Raw genomic sequence first — 13,183 nt, forward strand, 5'->3', positions numbered from 1 at the left:
AGGAAAGAAATAAAGCGAAACAAAAAGTATTTTTAAAGTGCCTATGAAATGTTAATTTCACTATGCACTTTATGAACAAGTGTTTCTCTCCTTTACTTTGAAGTCTGCACCCTATAGTGCAAAAATGAAGGTTGAGTTTGAAAAATATCTTGTTGCAGCTGCAGAAGTACATACAGTACATACAGTAACTCTAGCTCATGACACTCTCTGTGCTCAGGATGCTTTCCTGTAGCAAGTCTCCAAGCATTTGTGGCCATTTATGGAAGTGTCATTAAGGTGAATACTTGGGATTGTGTTACACTGGTTGAAAAGAAGAGGTAACAACAGCATGGATACAGAAAAGGAGGAGGAAGGAGGAAAACCATGCTGCTGCCCACCTTCCTCAGCTAATTCCTCACCAACAAGAGGTGATCACACCACTAGCTCACCATCCCTCCTGCCTTGTGCCACAAGTAGCATTGCTATATTTGGCCACAGTAGCACCACAAATTCTGATTTTTAACTGCTGCTTTCTATTTCAGTTATGAGTATGGACCTAACTAACAAGCTTATTTTCCTCCAACAGCCATGTGTTGGCATTTATATCAGAAGAATTTAAACCAAGATCAATTCTTTTACTGTGCTTAAACAGATATTAGCATATATCGAATCACTACATCACAGAACTTACCTTGTTTGTAATTATATTATGCAATAATATAGTCATCAAAATCTCATTACAAAGCAACATTACTATCACAGCGCAGCTTTTAGCATCATCCAGTGGTACTGAACTCGGTCTGACCCCTCATGGGGGGGGGGGGTCATGCAATTCATAGCAGTTGTTTACCTGTCCAGTCCACTTTGAACTTCCTTGAAAACACATTTCTTCAACTCTTACTCTTTATTCAAATTTGATAAGCAGTACCTCATCTATAACCAAGAAGTTTCAAGTAATTCCTTTTTTATACTTTTTTCCTGTCATACCTGCTGTTTATAAAAAACCCTACATTTTTGTGTCTTAGTATCTGGATTGTATCCAAATGACTCACTCCCATCAATGCACAGCAGCCTTACGTCTCTAGAGATACCACACTATATTTACACAGATTTCAGAAGAATTCAAGCAGCTTTTATCCTGCCTCAGTCAGGTATAAGACTAGAAAAATACACACAGAGTAGGATCACTTGCACCGAAATGATGTAGCTTAGAATATCCAACAAAAGACACAGCTGTAAGAAAGGGTAAGTAGGTCATAAGTTGTTTTAGCGTCATTAGAAAGTCTACTGTATGTGGCAGTATAGGGTCAAACTCACAACAGAGAAAAACTCTCAAGTAAAAGCTGAAAGAAGAGAAAAACTGAGATGCACAGAAGTGACAATCTACACCACACCCATGTTTTCTCCTAGAAAACAACACTCAAACCCAAGTTTACTGCGAATTAAATTATTTTAATATCAGCTAACTGAATAAATACTAAATTCAATATTTATCAGCACTAACAATTCCATAGATTCCACAGTCTAAGAAGAATCTATCATCGCCTCTCTCTAAAACAGCAATTTTGAATTAGTTGATGAGGTCCTCACAAGTGACAATATGCCATACCTATCAAGCACTTGCTCAATTCAAAAACTGGGTGCTCATTGATCTAGAGCTGCTCTCCCATGTTCCAGTCATACCTAGAAAATAGGAGTCGATCAGTAGCAACGGGCAGTTACGAGCCATCATCCACAGAGGACCTGATGTATTATGTTTCCCGGTAGTCTACCCGAGCTCCCAGGCTTCCATATGTATGACTCTTCCATGTCTTCTCTTCCATATGTATCACATTTAACTTCAGAATTCATAGGTGAGATATCTACCCATAGGTGAGATACCAACAAAACCAATGCTCTGTGATTAACAAGTAAGATCTTTCCTATGTACATCACTTCTCAAAGCAGGATGGTTTTTTCAGACATGAGCTGCACTTCCAAATTCTTTTTCAGCCAAAAATTAGAGTGCTCTGAGCTTTACATTGGGCATCAGTCCCTTGACTTTTCATTAGATCCAACGAACTGCTAAAGCATATTAAAAGAAAAAAGATACTTTCCACTAAATCATATGTCCCTGAAGAAGATCTCTCTGAACTTAAAGGTCTAGTAGATTTACCTTTAGAAGAACAGAAATGCAATATACTTCCTAACAAATATTTATGGTCACAAGTGGAGAGGCACGCAGTAATCCAATCTGAAGAAGGCAGCTGTAGAGCACACGCTGTCTTTGTGCATCCTAGAGTGACCAGCTCTCCTAGACTCCCTCAGTTGAACAAACAGGTATCAAATCAGTTAGGTCTTGTAATTTCCTCTAACCCATCAACCATATCTTACTGTGTATTTCTGCCAGCTGGTTTTTATCCAAACATCAGATCACAGCTACACAGTAGAAAAGATTAAACTCTAAACACATAATGACATGATTTTAAAAAGGGAATTTCACCATCAACTTAAACAACTTAGTGTTTCATTATTCTTAGGACATACATACCTGCAGCAAAAACATGTTGAAAACAGTACACTGCCACAGTCCATCTTCATAAAAGAAAATGTCAACTGATACTAGCTCACTGATCTTCTCCAACTTTATCCATTATTCTCTCTAATGGAATTTAGCTTTATCCTTGCAGATATCTAATACAAGTTTGGAAGAGGAGGAACTTTTATGTTGCTGATAAAGAATGAGCATTGCACTTTGATTTGGGCAGGGGGGAGGGGTGGGGGAGAGACTACCATACTAGCATATTTTCTCTCCCATTAACATTTTTTCCCAGTCTGTTCTTCCAGAAAGAAACAAGGCAGCAAATAGAAATGAATTAACTGAAACAATCTTCCAAAGCCTGCAGTGACCTTTTCACAGCTCACAAAACAAACATTGCATCTTTACCAGCGTCAACTTGTAAGAAGTCAGTCATTCTTCTGCAAGAGCTGTTCTTCTTTGGCTGGGAATAAATTTTCTTTCCCTGCCTTTACTTTGTCATGTGGCTTGTTTTATAATATATCCTTCTGAAGTCCTCTTCGCATTTTCCGAGTGGGTTGTATCAAGTTTCATCTCTGGTCCTTTTTCCTTTTAATTCTACTCCTCCAGTTAACACTTCCTTGTGTCATTTAAAGTAACATCTTGAATCCTGACAAAAAAGCTCATTCACCTTGTAGCATCTCTATCAGACCAAACTCCATATCAGCTTGCATAATCAGTTTGCATGTGGTTTATATCAGACCACCAACTTCACCTTGTCATTCACAAATCCAAACTTCTGATTATCCTCCAAAGATCCATTTCTGAATGTATCACTAATAGCATCACTTCATACTCAGTTAGCTAAAACCATAACTGGGAACAAAGCTAAAGGAAATGGGAGCCATCCCTGACATTTTTATCAGTCTGCTTTGCTAAATAATATCTTGCTCTTCTGGGATTATAATGGGTTAGAGCAGAAGAGTTTAGATTAAAAACACTCCAGTAAGTAATAGCTCCAGATGATCAAGTTATTAAAACTTAGAAATAAATGGATTAGAAACAACTGTTTTGAAACATATTTTGTGGTACCACCACCTTCAGGTATCATGGAAGAACATTCAACAGTACCAGCTGGTTCAGGCTCATGAGGTGAGAGATGAAGAAGAGGACTCCACCTCAGCACAGGCAGCTCTCCACAGCCCAGCTTCTGATCAGAGGTACAAGCTATGTCTGAAAAGCAGCCCAGACTTTTTTTTCATACCCGCATATCTATGCCAACTGTTGCTGGCAAGCCAGATCAGCTCTCTGATCCAAAAGAGAATAAACCCTCCAAACCCCCTGAAGGCTAGTCTTACGCTAATAGTTCCCACATTGTTGTGTGATCATTAGATAATGCAAGAGAGGGGATAAGAGCCTGTGGAGGAGGGAGAACCAAGGAAAGAAGGGAATGACTGCCTATTTCTGCAGTAGTCTCAAGTCAGATCACATTAAGCATATTGTGAAACTGCACTGAATTCCCTTTACTAGCTGTTGCCAGATGAGCACTGGTCCCATCCTTGTACCACTGGCAGGAATCACTACCACCCAGCACCCGCAGCAGTCCCTGCAAAGCAATTAGAGCTGTAAGTAAACCACCTATCACTGAACATCTATGTATTCAACTACAGGTTTGCAGGACTGTCTCTCACTCCTCCATATACCAGACAATGATCACTCATTTAGATTTAATGGACTGTTACTAAAATAGAGAGATCCTGCGACAATGGCCTGCTGAGGCTTCAGCAAACTAGTTTGGCTGGGTTCACTTTCAGGTGTCTGGAGCCTGGAAAAACAGATGGGCGTCAGCAGCAAGGCAGTGGTTACACACAAGCCTTTTAAAGTCTGCTTTAAGTATTAGGGGAAGGAGGGGATACAACATAGGAAGCTTTGGGCAGGAAGGAAAGCAGGTGAGCTGGGTTTTAGAGCAGCAGAGTTGGTCAAGCTACTATTCTCTTCCTAAATGAACTGAGTGAGGAGGCTCTGAACTTAAGAAGTTATTCTGTTTCTAACTGTAATCATATGCTTCAGCCTTTAAAACCTATAAAATAAAGAAAGTATATTTTGAAACTGTGCCAAGTCTTAGGGTCTGTATGTGTAACTACGTGCATCAAACATGCCTCCCAAACACAAAAGCAACCATACCGAGTTAGACCAAACATCCATTTAACATCTAGCCTGTCACCAAAAGTGAGCCCATCTTCAAGGAGAATAAAAATGGGGCAAATACATGCTACTTTTCCCATAATACTTTACCAGTCTCCAACTACTTTCATGGATTTTCTGAACCAGATCCCATTTGTATGTATGTATTCTGCATTTGTATTTCTTTATGTATCCACCCTCAGTGGATTTCTCATCCCTTAAACCCATGAGAAATTTTAGTATCTACAGCAACATTTGGCAAACTGGTACTCAGATGTAGTACCCACTGCATGAAGGTATAAAAATCCTATTCTTCCCTCAGGAGACATCTCCCTCCCCCTCGTTTTTTTGCACAACAGCGTAACCGTCACTGACTTGTAAGTTATTCTTGAAAAATGCTTTTCTTAACTTGCTGGAAGATGCACCTTCTTTCTTTCTGGGGAAAATGAAGAAGCATTCATATTTAAGTAGTAAAACTGTATTGTAGCCTCTAAATACTTGCAAACAAGCTTCAAAATACATCAACTTCACACTCACCACTAGGCATGGTACAAAGCCCGCAAGAAAATACATTTTTAACACAAACTTTAATTCTTGAACAGAAAAGCAACTTCTACCATTTCAGATTTATTTTACATTAAGCTGGTACAATACAAAGCACAGAGAAAGAAACAATTCTGTTTCTTAAATGCCACTTTGCACTATTTTTCCTCCTCTATTACATTTTTTGCATTCTAAAAAGGAATTTATTTATTCCCTGATATTGAAATAATATACAAGCTTTCAAACTGTAGAAGAGATCTATCAGATAAAAAAATTCATTATACACAAATAGTTTTACAAGAGTTTTAAAAAGGTACATTTAAGGGTCCTACCCATTAAATACCACCTCAAAGAATGAACACAAAATTTCTGTTGAAGTCCTCCTGCATTAAAGTTTGTTTCCACATAACTGTAATTTTTCAAAGCATTCGATGCTGGCTTTTTAATTTATACTAACACACTGGAGAAGAAAAGGCTCCTTTGTGTAAAGCTTTCTGTATATGAAAAAAATGGAGAAGAATAGAAAAAGAGAACATGCTATACAAAATCCACCTGTTTTGGCAATTTTCAAGAATTTTAATTTAAAACATGCTCATATTACAATTACTTGTAAGCTAATACACATGATCATAAACTAGATGAACACTAACTTAAGTAGGCAATTCTAAAATTAAACTATTCAAAGAATCTCCAGTAAGCTGAAGCACTCCCAGCATTTACAGATCTCAGAAACAACAACGGAAACAAAAGGAGCAGTTGCCCTCCATGGCAGAGTTTCTGCTTTTACAGCACAACTCTCCATCTGCAACCAGCTGACACTGTATTTCACACTAACCTATGTTCTTTTGCTGTATTTCACCTGAACTGGGGTTCTACAAGACTAACATTTCTTAAACTGGAAGGCATTTTTTAGAGGAGACAGGAAGCCCATTCAACAGAACACGGCTGTTCCAAAGGAGCAGAAAACTGAAATGGGACAGGCAATACTGCTGGGAGAAGATGCCGTAGGACTGGTGAACACAGTAGAAGATGACAGGGACAGGGAATACACCTGCAGCGAGCAGCTCATTGGCCAGAAAGCACAGTTAGCGAAAGCAAAATAAAAACCCCAGTGAGTGGGGGCCGTGCCACAAATTCACTCAGCCCATTAGCAATTAGCATGGGACCAGCAGCAAAATGTGGCTGAAGTGGTGGCTCTCTGAGACACCCAGTGTTTTTTTGGAGAAGCTCCCTACCACCTACGTATCCTGCACTTCTCCCAGATCTCCAGCTCATGGGTGCACTCACTCAGGAACATCTGAGTAGCAGCAGGTGCTACTTAAGAAGAATGTGTACATTATAGAGCAAGGGAGACAGGGGTGGGGAAGAGAATCAGGTGTTCAGCGAAAGCACAACGAGATGGGAAGGTTCCTGCACGGATCAAACAGGCAGGCACCATTCTGTATTAACCCGGAGTGACTCCCAGTCATTCCCATTTACTGTACATAACAGGAAATGGGTGTTAGTAACAAATGGATGGAACATATAGAAAGAACAGCTGAACTGTGAGATTATTTGTGTACTGACTCAATTGTAAAAGCAATCTGAACAGAAACCTTTCTCACTCTGTAAGAAAGTACATTAACCACCCCAAATATAAACCTATGGAAGTCAAATGAGCACCAGAAGAAAAACTATGATAAAGATTGTACTATAAAGGTTTGTAATGATTAAACTTTTTTTTCCATTTTCAAAGGAGAACCAAGGTTTCACATCCTATTAACAGATCTGCAAACTCCAACACACGCCGTCTCAGTTATATGTCATAGACTCTAACCCTAGAGATGAAATCATGCAAGAGTTATCATGCAACATTAACAGAACTTCTGCTTTCTTTCCCCCTTTTTTAAGCCCAGAAAGTGATGTGTACACATACACGAAGAATGTTAAGGTTGAAAGGTGAACATAGTCAACATACAGAGGACATACTTAATGTTAGAGAATCCCTAAATTACATTCTAAACATAGAAATGCATTTCATAACAGAAAATATCTCCATCTCCTAGCTCTGTTGCTTTCTTAAGACATACTTTTAGATTTTGGGACATGAAAACCTAAAATAATGGAAGTATGCTATCATGCCACATTTTTCTTATGAATTGTAAAAATATAAGCATTGTAAACAAAATCAATATATTAACTAAATTTGCATATTTGGAGGATTTTACAGATTGTGCTATTTCAAGAGAAATATATTCCAGCTATTTACATCTGAAGGAAACCCTAAGAAAACTTAAGATGGCAGCCGAGGAAGCAGAAATACATTGCTGAGTCTCCAATTTGAGAAGCTCTACACGGCTGTGCAACAGGCAGTTCCATGGGAGGAGGAGAAAGGGAAGCACAGGTCAGACTCTCCCCAGCTCTTCATTAATAAAGTTAGGAAATGCCAGAATGCGTTCCCTAACTCTCTTTTCTCTTGCACCTTGCAAGAAAATAGGAAATGAACAGAAGATGTTCTGTACAAAAATGCTAGTCCGTATCATATAGGACAGAAAGGTGACAAGCTATTAGCTATAATCTTTTCAGAACTATATATAAAAGCTCCATAATTTACCCAAATTAAAAGCTCCCTTCCATGAATCAGAAATTTTAGTGCTAAAAATGAAACATCAGATTCAGCCACAGACACAGACAAACACACATTCTCATGCTTCCCAAGAAAGATGCATCCTCAGTAAAGCAGATGCTGGACCCAGCATGTACTATGGGCCAAATAAAAATCAAATTTCTAACCTCTGGTAATTTATTGTATCATCCTTTTGTCTTCCCCCAGTTTTGCCTCAGCTGCAAATTCTGCTGTCAGTTTTGTAAATTATTTGAAGCTGAACTCCTGGAGAAGCAGTTTGAAGAAAATCTAAACTCTATGGGCCTCATCAGGTATAAATATTGCTCCACTCAGGTCAGGTTACCCTTCTCAGCTGTATGTTTCAACAGCTTATCTTCAAAACTCCTTGAACCTTAAAAACACTGCTCTTCCAACACCTTAGATGTCCCACATCCCACAGGATTATACTCCAATAATCTCATTTCTTTAAAGGGTATCTATAGAAAATATGCAGACGGGTCCTGTCCCAGTCTGAGAGAATAAAAAACAGATGACAGTCTTCAGCGATATTATAGATTTCAGATACTCAAGTCAATAGTGAAAAATTGTATTGTGGACAAGGGACATGGCTCTTTCTTCCCTCAACATCTGCCTACATTAGGCTGTAATGCCAAACCAAGAACATTCATTCAACTTTTTCCTATTGTGGAAAAAAGGCAGGTGTTTTACCTCCCCTAAACTGAAGAAAGGCTTATATTATCTCAGTTTGTAATTCTTGTCATATTATAGCCAACAAGTAAACACTTCCAGCATGCACGCAAGGGAGATTACAGCATCAACCATCTGCATTGTGTAGAAAGGCCGATTACAGAGTAGCGGTCACACAGTGTCCCAGTCATAAAAAGGATATACAAAGCACTTCCCTCTATGAACCCCTCAAAAAAAAATTTCCCAGTGAAAATGATATACAAGAGTCTCCAGAATTTTTCCTTTCCCTTAAGATTCAAGCAATTAAACCTCTCAAACTCACACAACAGAACATCAATAAACGATCCCCTAAGCTTAAAATTTCCATCTTTTGCCACTGTAATTAGTACAGTAACTTAATTACATGATAAAATACTACTTTTTATTTTATCCAAGTCTTACACTGGATCAGACATCACACTGAGTTTAGCAGAATTAATGAAGTTTGCGTTTACCCAAAGGGTCTTTACAAAGACACTATTACCTTCTTTACTGCAAGAACAGGGTGCTGAAACAACATATGCCACACATTTTCTCAAATCAATCATTACTTCAGGTTAAAACTGACAACCTCTGGAAAAATTTGATTTTAGCGTATCTTCAGTGGCCCTCAACAGGCTTCAAGAATAACAACAAAACCACTCCTGGAGTTTAGTACCGAATAAGCTTTAACTAATACCATAACAGGCACCTAACTTCAACTGTAAGATTTTGCTCCACAGCCAAAATAATTAGCAAAAGTCACCACTTTATACCACACCTGAAAAACAAAAGTTTCGAGACTGCAAATACAATTGCAAAATTGATCTCGTATACATAGACTTATCCTGGGATAATGTTTCGGACTACTAAAAAAATGTAAATTTGAACTTTCTCCCCGTGCCTCCCCCCCATAACAACCTTTCTACAGAAGAAAATAATTTTTAAAAATCATTTGACAGTCATAAACAGTCTTAAATGTTTACATCTTGCAGCTACCTAAGATACAACATCAGAAAGCTAGAAAGAGAAAATGCAATGCACAAACAGTTATGCACACAGCACACTTCACAACCAACACACAATACAAAAGCATTCTCTCTCACTACACGTCCCAGAGGCAACTAAAAAGACAATTTATTAATGCCATCTGCTTCTAGTGCCCCTCTAACAATGTATTAGCAAAATACACGTGTTTCAAAAATAGAGGAAAAAGCCTTACTCTGCTATATCAAGATATCCACAGGAAGCAGCTGCATGTAGAGGTATCCAGCCTTCATTATCTGGTTGATTAATATTTGCTCCATTTTCCACCAGAAATTTCACCATATCTACGTTATCATCTATACAAGCCTATAAAGAAAGAAAGATTTAAGAAATAAGTTCATATTAAAGCTGTTCTACAATACTGTGCATCTTTAAGCAACATCTTCAGGAAAAAACGTAAGTATTTTCAGGTCTGATGAGGAAGTAGGGTTTGTTGGGGTTTGACAGCAAGGCAGGAAGAATTTGAGAGAAAAGGAGCAGGTGTTACAGATTTGTAAAAAAATCCTTAAATAAACGAATTCAAACAGAGTTTAACAAAACCAACAAATATTATTTCCTCAGGTAAATTTGTTCTGGTTTTCTGAGAAGCCATTTACAATCCCCAATGCAACCTTGTTCTCCAGTACAAAGCGGTTCCCTTTACAAAGCCCCCAGGCCCTTGCTCCATCCGAGGCCCAGCTCACTCACTTGAGCAGATATTACAATTGAATAACCAGCCACACCACGAAGTAGAATTGTTGTGACCAAGAGATGGGGAGCAGTTTGGAAAACAATACCATAACGTGGTTTTAATTATAAGGCAGTCGAGACTAAGGAGTATGGAAAGGGATGCTACATTGCATTTCAACACCCCCCCCGCTGTTTTCTACTGCAGCATATTCTATACTATCATACATCTTTTAACAATCTACTAATCACTGCTGTTTATAAACTTAATTGAGTATCAATTTGGCACATTGCAAAGATATTATCATTTGTGCACATCTCTTAATTACCAAGCAAACCAGATGCAGAACTACTGCCACTCTCCAAATCTCCATCTCAACTGGCTCCTAATTTTGCCTTTCTTCTCTGCGTTTCAGTATTTTTCTCACAGGATGCTCAGTGAGTTTTCTTGCCAACTTCCATACTGCTGCCCTTAAAAGGGCAGAGCAACAGAGAGAAAAGTCCCTCTACATTTCAGGACAGCAAGGACTCAAAACAGCAAGACCCCACACGACTGGTATTAATTTTTTAGCTTAATAAATCAACAATATACTACATAACCAGAGAACTTTTACTACTGGGCTCCTAAATCCTTCTAGAGAATTATGCCTCTAATGAAATGCAATTAAGGTATAAATTTTACTTTTCAGAATACTTCTACAGCAATAAAGACTGAAAATTATATACTGCTTTATTATGGCAAAAAATCTCAGATTTCCTTATTTAAGCAATTGTGCCTTCCAAGATGAATCCTGAAGCTTTCCTCCATTCCGTAGTGCTGAGGCAACAGCTACATTGTGAGGGAGATTTGCTGCTGCCCTGTTTACCCAGCCAAACAAAACCAGCAAGAAATTATCCCTCTTTGACCCCATTTTCTTTACTTAGGTACAAACTTAAGGCTTTGTTTAGAATGTAACACAGAACTGTTTCAACAACGAGTCTCATCTGGACTTGTTAATCCATAAACTTGCAGCTAGACTGCAACTAGGCTGCAGTATACTGCCTGCATTGTTCATTTTTCAATTAAAAACAAAAACATATTATTGAGTGAAAACATTCATAAACCTTCCTACCTTTTCAGGTATTCTTGAACACTGCCTTCCTAAAGGATTTTTGAATTATCTTTTTAGTCCTATCCATCCCTAAAATCAGCAATTATTTAGTAAAATAACTTATGAACGTACTCCAACAATAAAGACTACAAATTCCTCCAGCATATTGCCTTCAATTTCTTCCACTTACCATCAGTGTACAATGCTTATATGCTAGTAACAAGCTCTGAAAGAAAAGAACCTCCTCTCTTCACAATGCATTTTATTGCTTAAATGAAAAAGAACTAAATGCAAGACATCATAACTCAGTTCAGGAGGAAAACAAATTCAAGAAACACAGATGTTTACACTTAACAGAAACATTAACCTAGCCATATTTCACACATGCCATATATCCAGTTTTTCTGGATATCCAATTTGCCTGACCATTGATACCCTATGTATAGCATTATATTCACCAATTTATGATAAGGAAAACAAATTTTTATCAGAAAACTTTGAAATTGCCTAAGCATTTTTAAATACAGATCTTTTAATATTACAATTCAATGCTGCATACTCGTATATCTTAAAATCCTCTCAAATTCATAATCTGTGAAAAAAGGATATCTTAAAATTGATTAGCACTATTAAAAAAAAAAAAAGCCAGACCATCTGGTTGTGACAGAACCCAACACAGAACAATCCTTGCCCATTTCTCAAGTATACATAAGAAAAACTGGCAAGACAAACTCATAAAAATACTGTTGCTAAGTGAATCAAAAGCTTACATATGCAGCACATTAAAAGACATATGACTAAGTGGCTAAAAATATTTGACCAAATTTGGGCAGTTTATTGTGCCATACATGGCAAGAATCAGGAGAGCTCAAGTACACTTCTCATGTATTATCAGAGATTGCACATTCATGACAAGCAAAGATAAACAATCTGTGAGATTATATATATTAGGATGATACAAGAGTAACTATTAAGATAATAAAAGAATTTACTTGCATATGCAAATGGGAAAGTACTGGCATTACTAGTGATCACATTTGTGAGGTTTAAATAATGTTCCTCATAACTGATTATACAATCTGAACAACTGTTCTAATAATTTTATTATGGGACAACAGGAGCCACGGAAGCTGAAGTTGATGAAACGGAAGACAGTTGTGTAATTTAAAAAATATGACCTTTGAACTTCCTTAAACAAAGATTACTTAAAAATGAGCCTCATACCTGAAATATTTCTCAGAAAACCCCCTGTGGCCTCCAAGAAGGTTATTACCTATCTTAAGGTGAAGAAAAGCAAATGGAATTGATCCTATTGCTCAAGAACACGTATATAATACATCCTATTTCTCCTTGTCCCCTTTTTCACCTTAACTGCACCACAGGTGTTTGATGGACCCTATCATTCTCAGTACTTCCCATACAAAAGACACCTCTGACTATCAGCAGGTACCTTAAGTCAGAAAGCCAAGAAAGAAATGTTATAAAAGAAATTTTATCTCAATGTTTTTCCATTTCTACTCCGATTGTCATTGCGCTATCTTCGTAGTCACTTCTAAAAGCAGTATTTATCAAGTGCCAGAAGTGCCTCTGTTGTTGAAGACTGACATCCCAACCCCAAAAGGAAAGTTTGTCAGAACAGCATGATAAACTTAAAGCAACAGCCTCCGAAAAGTCTGCCCTTCTAGACCTCAGCCTGAAAGTATTACAAAGGAAAATGCAATGTACATGCGAGACGTAAATAACAAGAGTTCCACTCACGTTACAGTGACTCAAAAAGATAAATTCCCACAATGACCTCTGTCTCGGCACAGAGGATAGATAGCCACAGGCCTTCCTCTTCCACGCCTGCTACAATCTTTCTAAGAT

At 37.9% G+C, this 13,183-nt stretch overlaps 1 protein-coding gene across 3 annotated transcripts in view; it reads right to left on the bottom strand.

Annotated features, from left to right (window-relative positions):
• The window catches only part of PPP1R12A (protein phosphatase 1, regulatory subunit 12A), a 79,199-nt gene extending 67,438 nt beyond the window's left edge, over positions 1-11,761 (bottom strand). For 2 of the 3 annotated variants that reach the window (XM_009588251.1, XM_009588252.1), the window contains exon 1: positions 9,736-9,868. In XM_009588251.1, coding sequence (XP_009586546.1) covers positions 9,736-9,842 — 107 coding nt within the window. In that variant the 5' untranslated portion in view covers positions 9,843-9,868. Of the gene's footprint in view, positions 1-9,735; positions 9,869-11,752 lie in introns of those variants that run through there. The other variant, XM_009588253.1, reaches the window with a different exon arrangement.
• Between the last annotated feature and the right edge of the window lie 1,422 nt (positions 11,762-13,183).

The sequence above is a fragment of the Fulmarus glacialis genome, unplaced genomic scaffold (assembly GCF_000690835.1).
Source record: "Fulmarus glacialis isolate BGI_N327 unplaced genomic scaffold, ASM69083v1 scaffold9292, whole genome shotgun sequence".
Lineage (NCBI taxonomy): Eukaryota > Metazoa > Chordata > Aves > Procellariiformes > Procellariidae > Fulmarus > Fulmarus glacialis.